This window comes from Conger conger, chromosome 15, assembly GCF_963514075.1.
Source record: "Conger conger chromosome 15, fConCon1.1, whole genome shotgun sequence".
NCBI classification, from domain to species: domain Eukaryota; kingdom Metazoa; phylum Chordata; class Actinopteri; order Anguilliformes; family Congridae; genus Conger; species Conger conger.
The window spans coordinates 1021119-1041322 of NC_083774.1; the positions used below are offsets into that span (position 1 = coordinate 1021119).

The 20204-nt window shown below is 44.7% G+C and overlaps 2 protein-coding genes across 2 annotated transcripts; both read left to right on the forward strand.

Annotated features, from left to right (window-relative positions):
• The first annotated feature begins 4973 nt into the window (after positions 1 to 4973).
• LOC133110991 (E3 ubiquitin-protein ligase TRIM35-like) lies at positions 4974 to 10380 on the forward strand. Its single transcript, XM_061221118.1, has 6 exons — positions 4974 to 5892; positions 7299 to 7394; positions 7480 to 7710; positions 8106 to 8128; positions 8728 to 8846; positions 9244 to 10380. Exons 1-6 carry the CDS (start codon positions 5488 to 5490, stop codon positions 9774 to 9776), a joined length of 1407 nt encoding a protein of 468 aa, XP_061077102.1. The 5' UTR covers positions 4974 to 5487; the 3' UTR covers positions 9777 to 10380.
• A 4682-nt stretch (positions 10381 to 15062) lies between these two features.
• LOC133112086 (E3 ubiquitin-protein ligase TRIM35-like) lies at positions 15063 to 19515 on the forward strand. Its single transcript, XM_061222773.1, has 6 exons — positions 15063 to 15695; positions 16970 to 17065; positions 17151 to 17381; positions 17777 to 17799; positions 18425 to 18543; positions 18918 to 19515. The coding sequence occupies exons 1-6, from the start codon at positions 15291 to 15293 to the stop codon at positions 19460 to 19462; spliced, it is 1419 nt and encodes a 472-aa protein (XP_061078757.1). The 5' UTR covers positions 15063 to 15290; the 3' UTR covers positions 19463 to 19515.
• Positions 19516 to 20204: the final 689 nt, after the last annotated feature.

Sequence of the window (20204 nt, forward strand, 5' to 3'; positions counted from 1 at the left end):
ACACACACACACTCACACACTCACACACACACTCACACACACACACACACACACACACACTCACACACTCACACACTCACACACACAGACACACTCACACAGACACACACACACACAGACACACACACAGACACAGACGCACACACACACACACACACACACACACTCACACACTCACACAGACACACACACACACAGACACACACACACACACACACACACACACACACTCACACACTCACACTCACACACTCACACACACAGACACACACAGACACACACACACAGACACACACACACACACGGTTCTCTCAGCACGGTTGCTCTTGATGTGTGCATGGTGGGTCTGTCATACACATTGTTTCCTGGTTTCCCTCCGCTCTGTGCTGCTTCCTGACTGGGCCCGCTGACCCTCCATTCTGTTTTTGCTTTTCATGGGATGGGCCACACTTCTGTCCTGGGGAGCTCAGGCCCCTCTTCCTCTCTGGCCTTTTGTGTTTTTCAGCTGAAGGACAGAGCGCAGATACATTTCCTCCAGGATATTGGTCTCCCATCACATGAGACTATAACTATAGCGTTGTAGCAGGGTTGTGATCAGAATCAGAATCAGAATCAGAATCACTTTATTCGCCATGTAGTTTTTACTTACCAGGAATTTGCTGTGGTTAGTGGGTGCATGCAGAGAACATAAAGAATAATACAAAAAAATAGAAACATAGATATAAAATAAGGTGGAATCTAATCTTGATTGTAAACTTAAATAAAAAATACAAATAAAAATAAATATTTACAATACAAGATGATGCTGAAGCGGGGTGTGAGAAGTATTATTAAAGTGCAAAATATAAAATATAAAGTCTATGGGGGCAGGATAAGAGTCTGTGACAATGGGGGGTCCCGGGCCTAGTTGACATTAATCACAGGGAGACAGTGCGTTGATGTAACGTGTCTGTAACGGTTGTAACGGTTCTGTGACAGTGGGGGGTCCCCCAGGCCTTGTTGATGAGGCCAGCTGCAGATGGGTAGAAACTGTTTTTGTGGCGAGAGGTTCTGGTCCTGATGGACCGCAGCCTCCTGCCAGAGGGGAGTGTTAACAGTTTGTGTCCGGGGTGAGAGGGGTCGGCCACAATCCTTCCTGCACGCCTCAGGGTTCTGGAGGCATACAGGTCCTGAAGAGATGGCAGATTGCAGCCAATCACCTTCTCTGCAGAGCGGATGATACGCTGCAGTCTGCCCTTGTCCTTGGCAGTGGCAGCAGCATACCAGATGGTGATGGAGGAGGTGAGGATGGACTCCATTATGCCGGTGTAGAAGTGCACCATCATTGTCTTTGGCAGGTTGAACTTCTTCAACTGCCGCAGGAAGAACATCCTCTGCTGGGCTTTTTTGGTGAGGGAGCTGATGTTCAGCTCCCACTTGAGGTCCTGGGAGATGATGGTTCTCAGAAAGCGGCAGGACTCCACAATGTTGACAGGGGAGTCTCTCAAGGTGATGGGGGCGGGTGGAGCTGGGTTCTTTCTGAAGTCTACAACTATCTCCACTGTCTTTACAGCGTTGAGCTCCAAGTTGTTCTGACTGCACCAGGTCACCAGATGGTCAATCTCCCACCTGTAGGCGGACTCATCCCCACCAGAGATGAGTCCAAAAAGTGGTGGTTTTGGGTAACCACTGACCCCTGACCCCTGACCCCTGACCACACTTCTCCAGCGTCCAGCAGAGGAGTCTTTGCTAGCCGGAGAGAACAGGGCCCTGCTTCACAGAGCAGGATTATATTCCATAACAGTTATTCAAAGGGACTTACAGTTGATTAGACTCAGCAGGGGACAGTCCCCGTGTCTCCATGACAACACTGCAATTGGAATCAGTGAGTGAGTGAGTGTGTGTGAGTGTGTGTGTGAGAGTGTGAGTGTGTGTGTTTGTGTGTGTGTGTGAGTGTGTGTGTGAGTGTGTGAGTGTGTGAGTGTGTGAGTGTGTGAGTGTGTGACATTTCTTTGCGAGAGAGAGCGCATGGTCTTTCCTCTGACACTGGGAAGTCCCACTTTCCTGATGCATGCTGGAACATTCCGCGGGGGGGCGTTGGCCTTGCGTTTTCACGGGCTCGTGGATGTCTCCTTCAGAAGGTTTTTGCTGTAACAGGAACTCGCACACCTGATTTAATGACTGAACCAATCAAACTACAAAAAATGCCTAGATTAGTGAGATCAGGTGTGTGAGTTCCTGGTTGCATTAAAACCTTCTGGCGCGTGGGTCCTGAGGACTGGAGCTGGGAAACACTGCCCTGTAGGGCTGCTGGAGAGGGGGGTCTCATGTCCAGTCAGGGAATTTAAGGGAATTAAGATCTAAGAAAATCGATTCATTGATTTAAAGTCCTGGACGTTTCAAGATGATTCCTGTGTTGAGTTGGAGGGGTGGGACATCACCTGGGACCCACCGGATTTCTGTACAGAAAATGTTTCCAATGTTGAAATCACTGATAATCTTTGTGAATGTTACTTTTTGATGAAGGCTTTTAACTTTTTTTGGTCATTGTTTTATTTCCAGCAAGTTAAGATGATTAATTGTCCAGTTTCATTATTGTATACTGTACAGAATTTTGTTTTATCTTGAAGTCTTTTGGAAATAATGACCATTACGAAAATGAGTAATTCTGTTCAATTGCTTGAAGTACAATTATAAAACAAACTCAAAATAATGATTATCTCTGCCTGATTTTTATTGTGGCAATATATACAGTATATATGCACACGTCGACAAAATTGTTGGTACCCCTCTGTTCATGAAAGAAAAACCCACAATTTGTTGTACGTCGCTCTGGATAAGAGCGTCTGCCAAATGCCAATAATGTAATGTAATGGTCACTGAAATAACTTGTAACTGACAAAAGTAATAATAAATAAAAATGTATTGAAAATTAACCAATAAAAATCAGACATGGTAAATGGCAGGCATTTATATAGCACCTTTATCCAAAGCACTGTACAATTGATGCTTCTCATTCACCCATTCATACACACACTCACACACCGACGGCGATTGGCTGCCATGCAAGGCCCCGACCAGCTCATCAGGAGCATTTGGGGGTTAGGTGTCTTGCTCAGGGACACTTCGACACAGCCCGGGCGGGGGATCGAACCGGCAACCCTCCGACTGCCAGACGACTGCTCTTACTGCCTGAGCCATGTCGCCCCGACATTGCTTTTGAATTGTGATTCAACAGAATCATTTAAAAAAACAAACTAATGAAACAGGCCTGGACTGATTATTACTTTTGTCAGTTTCAAGTTATTTCAGTGACCATTGTGGGTTTTTCGTTCATTAACAGAGGGGTACCAACAATTTTGTCCACGTGTGTATATATACAGTGGTGTGAAAAAGTGTTTGCCCCCTTCCTGATTTCTTATTTTTTTGCATGTTTGTCACACTTAAATGTTTCAGATCATCAAACAAATTAAAATATTAGTCAAAGACAACACAAGTAAACACAAAATGCAGTTTTTAAATGAAGGTTTTTATTATTAAGGGAGAAAAAAAATCCAATCACCACTAGATGGCAGCATTGGCACGTGTGGTTTGGGGCTTGTGTCCCTCACATGGATACAGGGCTGAAGGTTGTCATGGGCAACGCGTTTGATCCCCTCTGATGCTCCCCCCGGTGGGATGGGGCCCGGGGCCGCTGGTTTTCACTCTGTACTGGGGGCCGCTGGTTTCACACTCTGTCCTGGGGGGCTCTGTATTTGTGTTGGAGCCACAATATTCACACCTTGTTCATTTTTCATAATTACGCTTTTCATGTTTTGCGGGATGATTCATCCTCTGAAGCAACGTTAAGTCAGAAAAAGCCATGCATGCCATGAAAAATCAATTGGCTCTTATTTGGTAAACTTTTGCATGACCCTTCATTAAAAAGGAGGCGGACAACTTCTCTCCTGGTTTGACCATTAAAACTCAGCATTTGGTGGACAAAGAATTCAAACTATAATCACCAAAACCCGGATTTTGCCAGTGTTCAGTAGAATAATTGTGAAAGCACTTTGGCCTTTAAGGTGTAAGATTTACTGTAGGGGAAAATTCACAGAACGAAAGATCTCCCTCCTAAAAGCATGATAACCAATCACAAGTCAAAATCAGACTCCGCCTTAGTGAGCAGGATGGTTCCTCCAAAACTCTCGACGACGTGTGCTAAAAGTTTATCAATATATCTGTATTAAAGTATGATATGTACCCTGTATAGTTTCAAACTGATTAACTGCTAAATTGTGCTAGGATTACACAGTGAGCCCAGCCAGCTGGCAGGGGGGGGGCCCGTCTTGAACTGTGTAGACCAAACTGTCAAGGACACGGGCAGAGCAAGATATGACTGTACAGCTGATTTCTCTGGGACTCTCAATGTTTTATGCCAGAAGTGTATCTATTTGACCTAGAACATTAATTAGAGCTGAGCTTATGAAAACGCAAGAAACCACAGTGAAAACTGTCGAAATGGGAGCAAAGAATGCTACGTACATTTACTCCCTTAGAAGAGAATAATTAATCAAATGTTTAGTATGTCTGTAGATTAGAAAAGTATATTAGAAGTGAATATTAATGAAATGTTTAGTTTGTCTGTATATTTTCAATGATTACTGCTGCTTAGTTCGTCTTATAAAAGTGAAAGATACAGAGTGACGTTTATGGATGACGTGTTAGAGGGAGGGCATCCAGAACTTTATGAGGTCTGGTAGTTTGCCAAGAGCAGGTGCGGGGTGAAGTGAGGACACGTAGTTGGCAGAATGCCCTGAACTTTGTACAGAGTTGGCAGAGCATAAGGACCGTTGGCAATTTGCCACAATGACGTTGTGGGAGGAGCGTTGGGAGGAGTTACGATAAGAAAAGTGTGGGTGATTTGCCAGAATGAGGTTTGAGGAGGAGTTGTAGGTGGAGTAACTGTATAAAATGGGTGTACAAATGACAGTCAGGGTTCAGTTCAGAGCTGATCCGGCTTTATACACGTGTGCTAATAAAGTCTGATTTTCCTGAAGATCTTGCTGCCTGGTGTCGTCTTTTCCCTCGCGAAGATGTTTTTCGACAAATTGAAGATTTGGACTCTGTCGTTTCCTAGACACGACATTTACATTAACACACAAGAGAAGTGACAGAACCTGAAGAACAGGGCTGGTGTAAAACTGCTGGCTGATCAGCCACTCAAACCTCAGTCGCACAATGCTGCCCCCTGCAGGAAGTGTCTCCCAGAATCAGGCATTCAAACAGGAAGAGGGAAGAACAAAGTCTCATACACTGGAAATATAATTACACTGGGGGTGTTATGATATGATTTGACTGTGAATATGTTTCAGAAACAAAAGCTTTTCTAAAGATATTGACTGAGAAGAGCAGAGACTTCAGACTAATTTAAAGACAGTCCACTTTAATTTTATGTTTGTGTAACAGCAGTAAGTAAAAGTGAAACCAAATTGCAGATTTAGCAGAGACTGAACAGACGGAGACAGAATGGCGTCTGGATCTTCTCTCCTGGAAGAGGAGCTCTCCTGTCCTGTGTGCTCTGAAATCTTCAGGGATCCTGTTGTCCTGAGATGCAGTCACAGCTTCTGTAAGGCCTGTCTGCAGCAGTACTGGGGTCAGAAGGGATCTCTGGAGTGCCCAGTTTGCAGAAGAAGATCTTCTCTGGATTGTCCTCGGATTTGCCTGTCTCTTAAGAATGCCTGTGAGGCGTTCTTTCAGGAGAGAAGTCAGAGAGCTGAAGCAGGATCTGAAGTGATCTGCAGTCTGCACAGTGAGAAACTCAAACTCTTCTGTTTGGATGATCAAATACCCGTCTGTGTTATCTGTCAAACTTCAAGAAAACATGAAAACCACAAAATGCGACCAGTTCAGGAGGCTGCAGACGAGAATAAGGTAAGTGTTTGATAACAGAATTTAGACTTTAACCACTAACTATTTACAAGTTAAACTGCAGATAATACTGATTGCAGGGTATGTAAAATGAGATGATAAAAAATATTTGGATATTGATGAAGTTGGGCTCTGTAGTGCTGTCATCTACTGACAGTTAAATCAAACTAGTAAATTGTGTCAGAAATATAATTAATATTCAATATGAATCTATTGAGGTAGTTACTGTATTGTCACGATGTGTTACATGACCGATAGAGTGACAGGAGAGGGGGTCAGGAGGGAGAGGGGTCCTTCTACTTTTCATGAATATTTGGGCTGAAAATAACTGTGTTTTTTTCTTATTAATATAAATTGACTGGAAAGAAATGAAGACAGTTTTGATCATTTTCAGGTCAGAATGTGCAAGTTTGTTTTTGTGAAACCAACAGACCACAACCATACACACATATCCAAAACTATGAGGGGCTGTCGAGGGCAAAATTTAAACTGTACTTGAATATACCCATGTGAAACACTCACACATACCCATGTGAAACACTCACACATACCCATGTGAAACACTCACACATACACATGTGAAATACTCACAAATACACATGTGAAACACTCACACATACACATGTGAAATACTCACAAATACACACGTGAAACACTCACACATGCAGTGGGGTCCAAAGCTCTGAGGCCACTCCTGAAAATGCTACTATTTTGCATTGTTTTCTAATACAAACTTCATCATTACTAATTATATTATCAGGATAACAAATTGAGTCAAAAGTTGAATCTTTTAAAAGACTCTTGGTATTTGGTATGTCCGCCTTTTGCTTTAATGAAAATGTGCACTCAAGCTGGCATGGACTCCACAAGTTTGTGCAAAACCAGATGATTCATGTTATCCCAGCATTATATGTTCCAAAGAGCATCTTGTGATGTTACTGAATGCTTGGCTTTGGTCCATCTTCAAGTGCCCCCATACATGTTCACTGGGGTTGAGGTCAGGTGATTGTGGATTGTGCAGCACTCCTTGCTCTTCTTTGGCCTTTGAGTAGTTCTTGCAAAGCTTTGAAGTGACTCTTTATTTCCAGGATTACGTGAAAAAAACATCCCAGATTTTCAATGTGGTCTCAGACTTTTGGACCCCACTGTACATACACACTCATGTGTCCTCACACACATGTGAAATACTCACACATCCACAAGTGAAACACTCCCAAGAACCCAACAACACCTCACTTTGTAGCTCTGATTTTATAGTTTTGTACATTGCTTTCTACACGCTGTGACCTGAGTCTCCATTCTGGCTCCCCTCTGTCTGAGCAGGGGCTCTTGTGCTGTCTGTGTAGGCAGTGAAGTTTACTGTGGGTCTGTTTCCTCAGTAAAGTGTGGACTCCGTCATTTCTTTCCAGGAGAAACTCAGGACTGCACTGGCTCCACTGCAGGAGAAGCTAAAAGCCTTCAATGCAGTGAAACAAATCTGTGATCAAACAGCAGAGCACATCAAGGTACTGTACTGAGGCCTTTCAATCACAGTGTTGAAAATGCAGCTCTGGATTGTGCAGAAATGATGGTGAATAATGTTTATTCCAGAGCCAGGCCCAGCACACAGAGAGACAGATAAAGATGGAGTTTGAGAAACTTCAACAGTTCCTAAAAGATGAAGAGGCAGCCAGGATCACTGCACTGAGGGAGGAAGAGGAGCAGAAGAGTCAGAAGATGAAGGAGAAGATTGAGAAGATGACAGAAGAGATATCATCCCTTTCAGAACAGATCAGAGCCATAGAACAGGAGCTGGGAGCTGAAGATGTCTCATTCCTGCAGGTAAGACCTGTTCACTCTGTGTCTGTGGGACTCTATACAGACTGCTGTTAATGCTCACACATTCATTTATACAATATAATATATAATATTCTCTCAAACACCTTTTCATGTAAACTGGCTAATATCATCAAATCTCTTCAATACTTTATCAAGCAGTTGAATTAAAGTCTAATTTTTGTAGGTTGTTTTTTATTTACTAGTCATCCTACATGTATCATCCGAAGTGCACACATTTTACACATATACAACCGTGTTAAAGCCACATATTTAGTTTTCTATGAAATATGTCATATGTAAAGCATGTTCAGTAACATGCAGTCAGATGGTCCTGTGGATTCACAGTTTAACTGGAATGAGTATTTGCTGCAGTCATAATAATTCACTCCTTATTTCAGAACTACAAGGATTCACAGAACAGGTAAGGAGACTGCATCCTCTCATCAGGTCCTGTGAGTGTGTGTCCCTCAGTGGGGCTGTGAGTGTGTGTCTCTCAGTGGGGCTGTGAGTGTGTGTCTCTCAGTGGGGCTGTGAGTGTGTGTCTCTCAGTGGGGCTGTGAGTGTGTGTCTCTCAGTGGGGCTTTGAGTGTGTGTCTCTCAGTGGGGCTGTGAGTGTGTGTCTCTCAGTGGGGCTGTGAGTGTGTGTCTCTCAGTGGGGCTGTGAGTGTGTGTCTCTCAGTGGGGCTGTGAGTGTGTGTCTCTCAGTGGGGCTGTGAGTGTGTGTCTCTCAGTGGGGCTGTGAGTGTGTGTCTCTCAGTGGGGCTGTGAGTGTGTGTCTCTCAGTGGGTCTGTGAGTGTGTATCTCGGTTGGGCTTTGAGTGTGTGTCTCTCAGTGGGGCTGTGAGTGTGTGTCTCTCAGTGGGGCTGTGAGTTTTTGTTTCTCAGTGGGGCTGTGTGGCAGAATGCAGGGAGGGATGGAGCCATTTTCTTACAGAATGAAGATCTGATGTTGCTGCTGATAATCTTCTATGGTAATGAAGCCACGCCCACAGCACAAGTGACTCCTGAATATTATTACAGAGCCCAGTGCACACTGGGGGATCCAGAGAAGGTCTCAGGACCGCTGATTGATGTGGCCAAGCACCTGAGCAATCTGAAGTACAGAGTGTGGGAGAAGATGCTGGGGACTGTTCAATACAGTGAGTACTGGGGGCAGGGAGCTCCACATTGTCACTGTACAGGAGGAATCTTCAGCATCTTTCCACAAGCTGATGAAGCCAGTCAGAGTCATATTGGTCCTGTCTGTGTCAGAGCCCTGGAGTGAAGAGACTGAGCACCAGTCTTTAATCTCACTGATGCTCATAATAAAATGCTGCTTTAACACTGATACTGCATTGAAGGGGAAGGAGGTTTTGCTCCCTCTTCCAATTATTATACACTGTGTGAAATAGGTTTAGACGTTTTTTGTTTTTTGGAATAGTTTAATTCATCAGTTCTCAGGTTGTCATGGTGATTTTGGTGAAAACCATATCCTTAGAAACCCAATATTTCCCTTTGTACAGATCAGTGCTGACGTCTCATTCTCTGTCCCTTCAGCTCCTGTGACTCTGGACCCAAACACAGCACATCCCAAACTCTCACTGTCTGAGGATCTGACCAGTGTGAGACGCAGTGATGAGAAACAGCAGGTTCCTGATAATCCAGAGAGATTTGATCAGTGGGATTGTGTGCTGGGCTCTGAGGGATTCAGCTCAGGGAGACACAGCTGGGATGTAGAAGTGGGGGGTGTGTACTGGCAGGTGGGTGTGGTTAAAGAGTCCATCAGCAGGAAAGGGCATTTGAATCTGAGCCCAACAGAAGTGTGGGGTATATATAGGTATAGCAGTGGGAATTACGTAGCCCTGACCTCCCCACCTACAGCCCTCACTGTGCAGAGGGAACTCCAGAGGGTCAGAGTGCAGCTGGACTGGGACAGGGGGGAGGTGTCATTCTCTGACCCCAGTGACAACACTCCTCTCTACACTTTTAAACACTCCTTCACTGAGAGACTGTTTCCATTCATTAATTGTTTTTCTCTCCAGACTCAAATACATATCTGTCCAATGAAGGTGTCTGTAACAGTGGAGTAACTCTGTGGAAAGTGGGTAAAGATCTAGCCTGAAAGATGCTGTATCATCCATCCATCCATTGTCTTAACCCGCTTATCTTGAACAGGGTTGCAGGGGGGCTGGAGCCTATCCCAGCATACATTGGGCGAAAGGCAGGAATACACCCTGGACAGGTCGCCATTCCATCGCAGGGCACACACACCATTCACTTGCACACTCATACCTACAGGCAATTTAGACTGTCCAATCAGCCTAACCTCACACACTCACACACCAATGGTGATTGGCTGCAAGGGAATTGCACCAGCCAGCTCGTCAGGAGCATTTGGGGGTTTGGTCGGGATTGAGCCGGCAACCCTCCGACTGCCAGCTGTCTGCTCTTACCGCCTGAGCCAATGTCTCGTTATTCTCAGATATTAATTCGGTGAAGAAATGTCTATTCTTGTCAGTGCACTATTTGCTTGCATTGGTTGGCTTTCGGTTGGTTGGTTGAAAATGGAAAAATGTGGACCTTATCTTACTAGTTTTAAAACCAATCTCAATACTACATTGCAGGTTGACTACAACGGGCCCGCTGGCCAACTAGTCATTCTCATATACCTACATTGCGCCATTTCTGTGTTATGGATGCAGAAAAATTATCATAAAAAATAAAGACTTTTAACAACCCAACCCAAGACCATTAATTCTGTTGGTGATTCAGATATAGACTTGCCTTTTCTCATTTCATGACTGTTCATTTTCTTACATTTGAATTAGACCTCAATTCAAAATTCTGGCGATTAATTATCCATAAGCTTAAATGGGAATACACAATGCTAACATGAATCTGAACGAACATGAGACCGCTATTCTCAGCAACGTTATCCCTTACAGGTAGTAGCTTGATGACAGTAATTAGCTCTCCATTTCTGAACACGTGAGGCATACAATAAAGCAAGGGCAGCCAAAAATAAACCAGCTTGGTCTGCGTACATAAACAGAAAATATGCAGCACAAATGTAGTCATAAACAGCAAAAACACAAACACACACACACACATTACATGACATTTTTGGCATCTGGCAGACGCTCTTATCCAGAGTGACATACAGTTGATTAGACTATGCAGGAGACAATCCTCCCCTGGAGCTGTGTGGGGTTAAGGGCCTTGCTCAAGGGCCCAACAGCTGAGCGGATCTTATTGTGGCTACACCAGGATTAGAACCACTGACCTTGCGTGTCCCAGTCATGCACGCACACACACACACACACACACACACAGACACACAGACGCACTCACACAGACACACACACACACAGACACACACACAGACACAGACGCACACACACACACACACACACACACACACTCACACACTCACACACACACACACACACACACACACACTCACACACTCACACACACAGACACACACAGACACACACACACACACGGTTCTCTCAGCACGGTTGCTCTTGATGTGTGCATGGTGGGTCTCTCACACACATTGTTTCCTGGTTTCCCTCCGCTCTGTGCTGCTTCCTGACTGGGCCCGCTGACCCTCCATTTTGTTTTTGCTTTTCATGGGATGGGCCACGCTTCTGTCCTGGGGGGCTCAGGCCCCTCTTCCTCTCTGGCCTTTTGTGTTTTTCAGCTGAAGGACAGAGTGCAGATACACAGCTCCTCCAAGACATTGGTCTCCCATCACATGAGACTATAACTATAGCGTTGTAGCAGGGTTGTGATCAGAATCAGAATCAGAATCAGAATCACTTTATTCGCCATGTAGTTTTTACTTACCAGGAATTTGCTGTGGTTAGTGGGTGCATGCAGAGAACATAAAGAATAATACAAAAAAATAGAAACATAGATATAAAATAAGGTGGAATCTAATCTTGAATGTAAACTTAAATAAAAAATACAAATAAAAATAAATATTTACAATACAAGATGATGCTGAAGCGGGGTGTGAGAAGTATTATTAAAGTGCAAAATATAAAATATAAAGTCTATGGGGGCAGGATAAGAGTCTGTGACAATGGGGGGTCCCGGGCCTAGTTGACATTAATCACAGGGAGTGCGTTGATGTAACGTGTCTGTAACGGTTGTAACGGTTCTGTGACAGTGGGGGGTCCCCCAGGCCTTGTTGATGAGGCCAGCTGCAGATGGGTAGAAACTGTTTTTGTGGCGAGAGGTTCTGGTCCTGATGGACCGCAGCCTCCTGCCAGAGGGGAGTGTTTCCAATAGTCTGTGTCCGGGGTGAGAGGGGTCGGCCACAATCCTTCCTGCACGCCTCAGGGTTCTGGAGGTGTACAGGTCCTGAAGAGATGGCAGATTGCAGCCAATCACCTTCTCTGCAGAGCGGATGATACGCTGCAGTCTGCCCTTGTCCTTGGCAGTGGCAGCAGCATACCAGATGGTGATGGAGGAGGTGAGGATGGACTCCATTATGCCGGTGTAGAAGTGCACCATCATTGTCTTTGGCAGGTTGAACTTCTTCAACTGCCGCAGGAAGAACATCCTCTGCTGGGCTTTTTTGGTGAGGGAGCTGATGTTCAGCTACCACTTGAGGTCCTGGGAGATGATGGTTCTCAGAAAGCGGCAGGACTCCACAATGTTGACAGGGGAGTCTCTCAAGGTGATGGGGGCGGGTGGAGCTGGGTTCTTTCTGAAGTCTACAACTATCTCCACTGGCTTCACAGCGTTGAGCTCCAAGTTGTTCTGACTGCACCAGGTCACCAGATGGTCAATCTCCCACCTGTAGGCGGACTCATCCCCACCAGAGATGAGTCCAAAAAGTGGTGGTTTTGGGTAAGCCCTGACCCCTGACCCCTGACCCCTGACCACACTTCTCCAGCGTCCAGCAGAGGAGTCTTTGCTAGCCGGAGAGAACAGGGCCCTGCTTCACAGAGCAGGATTATATTCCATAACAGTTATTCAAAGGGACTTACAGTTGATTAGATTCAGCAGGGGACAGTCCCCGTGTCTCCATGACAACACTGCAATTGGAATAAGTGAGTGAGTGAGTGTGTGTGAGTGTGTGTGTGTGAGAGTGTGAGTGTGTGTGTTTGTGTGTGTGTGTGTGAGTGTGTGTGTGTGTGTGTGAGTGTGTGAGTGTGTGAGTGTGTGACATTTCTTTGCGAGAGAGAGCGCATGGTCTTTCCTCTGACACTGGGAAGTCACTTTCCTGATGCATGCTGGAACATTCCGCGGGGGGGCATTGGCCTTGCGTTTTCACGGGCTCGTGGATGTCTCCTTCAGAAGGTTTTTGCTGTAACAGGAACTCGCACACCTGATTTAATGACTGAACCAATCAAACTACAAAAAATGCCTAGATTAGTGAGATCAGGTGTGTGAGTTCCTGGTTGCATTAAAACCTTCTGGCGCGTGGGTCCTGAGGACTGGAGCTGGGAAACACTGCCCTGTAGGGCTGCTGGAGAGGGGGGTCTCATGTCCAGTCAGGGAATTTAAGGGAATTAAGATCTAAGAAAATCGATTCATTGATTTAAAGTCCTGGACGTTTCAAGATGATTCCTGTGTTGAGTTGGAGGGGTGGGACATCACCTGGGACCCACCGGATTTCTGTACAGAAAATGTTTCCAATGTTGAAATCACTGATAATCTTTGTGAATGTTACTTTTTGATGAAGGCTTTTAACTTTTTTTGGTCATTGTTTTATTTCCAGCAAGTTAAGATGATTAATTGTCCAGTTTCATTATTGTATACTGTACAGAATTTTGTTTTATCTTGAAGTCTTTTGGAAATAATGACCATTACGAAAATGAGTAATTCTGTTCAATTGCTTGAAGTACAATTATAAAACAAACTCAAAATAATGATTATCTCTGCCTGATTTTTATTGTGGCAATATATACAGTATATATGCACACGTCGACAAAATTGTTGGTACCCCTCTGTTCATGAAAGAAAAACCCACAATTTGTTGTACGTCGCTCTGGATAAGAGCGTCTGCCAAATGCCAATAATGTAATGTAATGGTCACTGAAATAACTTGTAACTGACAAAAGTAATAATAAATAAAAATGTATTGAAAATTAACCAATAAAAATCAGACATGGTAAATGGCAGGCATTTATATAGCACCTTTATCCAAAGCACTGTACAATTGATGCTTCTCATTCACCCATTCATACACACTCTCACACACCGACGGCGATTGGCTGCCATGCAAGGCCCCGACCAGCTCATCAGGAGCATTTGGGGGTTAGGTGTCTTGCTCAGGGACACTTCGACACAGCCCGGGCGGGGGATCGAACCGGCAACCCTCCGACTGCCAGACGACTGCTCTTACTGCCTGAGCCATGTCGCCCCGACATTGCTTTTGAATTGTGATTCAACAGAATCATTTAAAAAAACAAACTAATGAAACAGGCCTGGACTGATTATTACTTTTGTCAGTTTCAAGTTATTTCAGTGACCATTGTGGGTTTTTCGTTCATTAACAGAGGGGTACCAACAATTTTGTCCACGTGTGTATATATACAGTGGTGTGAAAAAGTGTTTGCCCCCTTCCTGATTTCTTATTTTTTTGCATGTTTGTCACACTTAAATGTTTCAGATCATCAAACAAATTAAAATATTAGTCAAAGACAACACAAGTAAACACAAAATGCAGTTTTTAAATGAAGGTTTTTATTATTAAGGGAGAAAAAAAATCCAATCACCACTAGATGGCAGCATTGGCACGTGTGGTTTGGGGCTTGTGTCCCTCACATGGAAACAGGGCTGAAGGTTGTCATGGGCAACGCGTTTGATCCCCTCTGATGCTCCCCCCGGTGGGATGGGGCCCGGGGCCGCTGGTTTTCACTCTGTACTGGGGGGCTCTGTATTTGTGTTGGAGCCACAATATTCACACCTTGTTCATTTTTCATAATTACGCTTTTCATGTTTTGCGGGATGATTCATCCTCTGAAGCAACGTTAAGTCAGAAAAAGCCATGCATGCCATGAAAAATCAATTGGCTCTTATTTGGTAAACTTTTGCATGACCCTTCATTAAAAAGGAGGCGGACAACTTCTCTCCTGGTTTGACCATTAAAACTCAGCATTTGGTGGACAAAGAATTCAAACTATAATCACCAAAACCCGGATTTTGCCAGTGTTCAGTAGAATAATTGTGAAAGCACTTTGGCCTTTAAGGTGTAAGAATTAATTTACATGAACACACAAGAGAAGTGACAGAACCTGAAGAACAGGGCTGGTGTAAAACTGCTCGTGGATCAGCCAATCAAACCTCAGTGGCACAATGCTGCCCCCTGAAGGAAGTGTCTCCGATAATCAGGCATTCAAACAGGAAGAGGGAAGTCCAAAGTCTCATACACTGGAAATGTAATTGCACTGGGAGTGTTATGATATGATTTGACTGTGAATAAGTTTCAGAAACAAAAGCTTTTCTAAAGATATTGACTGAGAAGAGCAGAGACTTCAGGCTAATTGAAAGACAGTCCACTTTAATTTTATGTTTGTGTAACAGCAGGAAGTAAAAGTGAAACCAAACTGCAGATTTAGCAGAGACTGAACAGACGAGACAGAATGGCCTCTGGATCTTCTCTCCTGGAAGAGGAGCTCTCCTGTCCTGTGTGCTCTGAAATCTTCAGGGATCCTGTTGTCCTGAGATGCAGTCACAGCTTCTGTAAGGCCTGTCTGCAGCAGTACTGGGATCAGAAGGGATCTCAGGAGTGCCCAGTTTGCAGAAGAAGATCTTCTCTGGATTGTCCTCGGATTTGCCTGTCTCTTAAGAATGCCTGTGAGGCGTTCTTTCAGGAGAGAAGTCAGAGAGCTGAAGCAGGATCTGAAGTGCTCTGCAGTCTGCACAGTGAGAAACTCAAACTCTTCTGTTTGGATGATCAAATACCCGTCTGTGTTATCTGTCAAACTTCAAGTAAACATGAAAACCACAAAATGCTACCAGTTCAGGAGGCTGCAGAAGAGAATAAGGTAAGTGTTTGATAACAGAATTTAGACTTTAACAACTAACTATTTACAAGTTAAACTGCAGATAATACTGATTACAGGGTATGTAAAATGAGATGATAAAAAATATTTGGATATTGATGAAGTTGGCCTCTGTAGTGCTGTCATCTACTGACAGTTAAATCAAACGAGTAAATTGTGTCAGAAATATAATTAATATTGAATACGAATCTATTGAGGTAGTTACTGTATTGTCACGATGTGTCACATGACCGATAGAGTGACAGGAGAGAGGGTCAGGAGGGAGAGGGGTCCTTCTCGTTTTCGTGAATATTTGGGCTGAAAATAACTGTGTTTTTTTCTTATTAATATAAATTGTCTGGAAAGAAATGAAGACAGTTTTGATCATTTTCAGGTCAGAATGTGCAAGTTTGTTTTTGTGAAACCAACAGACCACAACCATACACACATATCCAAAACTATGAGGGGCTGTCGAGGGCAAAATTGAAACTTTACTATATACCCATGTGAAACACTCACACATACACATGTGAAACACTCACCCATGCAGTGGGGTCCTGAAAATGCTACTATTTTGCATTGTTTTCTAATACAAACTTCATCATTACTAATTATATTATCAGGATAACAAATTGAGTCAAAAGTTGAATCTTTTAAAAGACAGAATTTCTTGGTATTTGGTATGTCCACCTTTTGCTTTAATGACGACGGGCACTCAAGCTGGCATGGACTCCACAAATCTGTGCAAAACCAGATGATTCATGTTATCCCAGCATTATTTGACAATGTTCCAAAGGGCATCTTGTGATGTTACTGAATGCTTGGCTTTGGTCAGTCTTCAAGAGCCTCCATAAATGTTCAGTGGGGATGAGGTCAGATGACTGTGGATTGTGCAGCACTCTTCTTTGGTCTTTGAGTAGTTCTTGCAAAGCTTTGAAGTGACTCATTATTTACAGGATTACATGAAAAAAACATCCCACATTTTCAATGTGGTCTCAGATTTTTGGATCCCACTGTACATACATACTCATGTGTCCTCACACACATGTGAAATACTCACACATACACAAATGAATCACTCCCAACAACCCAACAACACCTCACTTTGTAGCTCTGATTTTATAGTTTTGTACATTGTTTTACACAAGCTGTGACCTGAGTCTCCATTCTGGCTCCCCTCTGTCTGAGCCGGGGCTCTTGTGCTGTCTGTGTAGGCAGTGAAGTTTACCGTGGGTCTGTTTCCTCAGTAAAGTGTGGACTCTGTCATTTCTTTCCAGGAGAAACTCAGGACTGCACTGGCTCCACTGCAGGAGAAGCTAAAAGCCTTCAATGCAGTGAAACTAATCTGTGATCAAACAGCAGAGCACATCAAGGTACTGAACTGAGGCCTTTAAATCACAGTGTCGAAAATGCGGCACTGGATTGTGCTGAAATGATGGTGAATAATGTTTATTCCAGAGCCAGGCCCAGCACACAGAGAGACAGATAAAGATTGAGTTTGAGAAACTTCAGCAGTTCCTAAAGGATGAAGAGGCAGCCAGGATCACTGCACTGAGGGAGGAAGGGGAGCAGAAGAGTCAGAAGATGAAGGAGAAGATTGAGAAGATGACAGAAGAGATATCATCCCTTTCAGAACAGATCAGAGCCATAGAACAGGAGCTGGGAGCTGAAGACGTCTCATTTCTACAGGTAAGACCTGCTCACTCTGTGTCTGTGGGACTCTATACACACTGCTGTTAATGCTCACACATTCATTTATACATTACAATATTCTCTCAAACCCCTTTTCATGTAAACTGGCTAATATCATGAAATCTCTTCAATATTTTATCAAGCGGTAAAATGAAAGTCTTATTTTTTGTATGTTTTAAACAATTTATTTATGAGTCATCCTACATTCATCATCCTACATGCACACATTTTACACATATACAACTGTGTTACAACCACATATTTAGTTTTCTATGTAATATGTCATATGAAAAGCACGTTCAGTAACATGCAGTCAGATGGTCCTGTGGATTCACAGTTTAACTGGAATTAGTATTTGCTGCAGTCATAATAATTCACTCTCCTTATTTCAGAGCTACAAGGATTCACAGAACAGGTAAGGAGACTGCATCCTCTCATCAGGTCCTGTGAGTGTGTGTCCCTCAGTGGGGCTGTGAGTGTGTGTCTCTCAGTGGGTCTGTGAGTGTGTCCCTCAGTGGGGCTGTGAGTGTGTGTCTCTCAGTGGGGCTGTGAGTGTGTGTCTCTCAGTGGGGCTGTGAGTGTGTGTCTCTCAGTGGGGCTGTGAGTGTGTGTCCCTCAGTGGGGCTGTGAGTGTGTGTCTCTCAGTGGGGCTGCGAGTATGTGTTTCTCAGTGGGGCTGTGAGTGTGTGTCTCTCAGTGGGGCTGCGAGTATGTGTTTCTCAGTGGGGCTGTGAGTGTGTGTTTCTCAGTGGGGCTGTGAGTGTGTGTCTCTCAGTGGGGCTGTGAGTGTGTGTCTCTCAGTGGGGCTGTGCGTGTGTGTCTCTCAGTGGGGCTGTAAGTGTGTGTCTCTCAGTGGGGCTGTGAGTGTGTGTCTCTCAGTGGGGCTGTGAGTGTGTGTTTCTCAGTGGGGCTGTGTGGCAGAATGCTGGGAGGGATGGAGCCATTTTCTTACAGAATGAAGATCTGATGTTGCTGCTGATAATCTTCTATGGTAGTGAAGCCACGCCCACAACACAAGTGACTCCTGAATATTATTGCAGAGCCCAGTGCACACTGGGGGATCCACAGAAGGTCTCAGGAGCGCTGATTGATGTTGGCAAGCACCTGGGCAATCTGAACTACAGAGTGTGGGAGAAGATGCTGGGGACTGTTCAATCCAGTGAGTACTGGGGGCAGGGAGCTCCACATTGTCACTGTACAGGGGGAATCTTCAGCATCTTTCCACAAGCTGATGAAGCCAGTCAGAGTCATATTGGTCCTGTCTGTGTAAGAGCCCTGGAGTGAAGAGACTGAGCACCAGTCCTCACTGATGCTCATTATAAAATGCTGCTTTAATGCTGATACTGGATTGAAGGGAAAGGAGGTTTTGCTCCCTCTTCCAATTATTATACTCTATTTTACTTTTTGAAATAGTTTAATTCATGAGTTCTCAGGTTGTAATGGTGGTTTTGGTGAAAACCAGTTAATATCCTGAAAGCCCATAATTTCCCTTTGTGCTGATCAGTGCTGATGTCTCATTCTCTGTCCCTTCAGCTCCTGTGACTCTGGACCCAAACACAGCACGTCCCAAACTCTCACTGTCTGAGGATCTGACCAGTGTGAGATGCAGTGATGAGAAACAGCAGGTTCCTGATAATCCAGAGAGATTTGATACGGGGTGGGGTTGGGTGCTGGGCTCTGAGGGATTCAGCTCAGGGAGACACTGCTGGGATGTAGAAGTGGGGGGTGAGGACTGGGTGGTGGGTGTGGTTAAAGAGTCCTCCAGCAGGAAAGGGCGTTTGGATCTGAGCCCAGCAGGAGGAATGTGGGGTATACATCAGTACAGGAGTGGGAAATACTCAACCCTGACCTCCCCACCTACAGCCCTCACTGTGCAGAGGGACCTCCAGAGAGTCAGAGTCCAGTTGGACTGGGACAGGGGGAAGGTGTCATTCTCTGACCCCAGTAACAACACTGCTCTCTACACTTTTAAACACTCCTTCACTGAGAGGCTGTTTCCATGCTTTGGTATCAATCCTGTTTCTCTCCAGACTTGTATACAGATCTGTCCAATGAAGGTGTCTGTAACAGTGGAGTAGCTCTGTGGAAAATGGGCAAGGACCTGGTCTGAAAGATTCTGTATTTGCAGACGAGTGTTGCACTGAGATATTAATTCAGTGAATAAATTTGTATTTCATTATAAGTGCGTTTTTTCAGACAGCCTGTAGCCTAGTGGATTCTGAGTTGAGGTTGAAGTCACCCAGGAGGATCAGGGGGGTGTCATTGACAGGTGAGGAGCTGAGGAGGATGTCCATCTCATCCAAAAAGTTTCCCAGAGGACCCGGGGGGCGATAAACAACAATAACAAACAGTTTGCACGGCAGAGTAACAGAAACCGCATGAAATTCAAAAGAGGAGAAGGAGAGGGATGAGGAGAAGACACTAGATCTCCATGAGGATGAGATTAGGAGACCTGTGCCACCTCCTCTGCCAGAGGATCTGGGTGTGTGGGAAAAAGAGAAGGCAGAGGAAAGGGCAGCCGGGGTGGCCGTGTTCTCAGGTGAGAGCCACGTTTCAGTTAAAGCAAGAAAGTCAAGGTTGAGGTGGGAGGCATAGGCAGATATGAAGTCTGCTTTCTGGACGGCGGACTGGCAGTTCCAGAGGCCACCAGCCACACAGAGATCAATACCAGGGGATCTGGGAGGAAAGATGAGGTTAGAGATATTCTGCCCATGTTGGCGGGAGGCGAACCTCCTACCTGACTGGGACCTGGGGAGAGGAGAGAGGACAGGGATGGGAAGGAAACACATGGAGGGAACTAGGGAGGACAAGAGGAATATT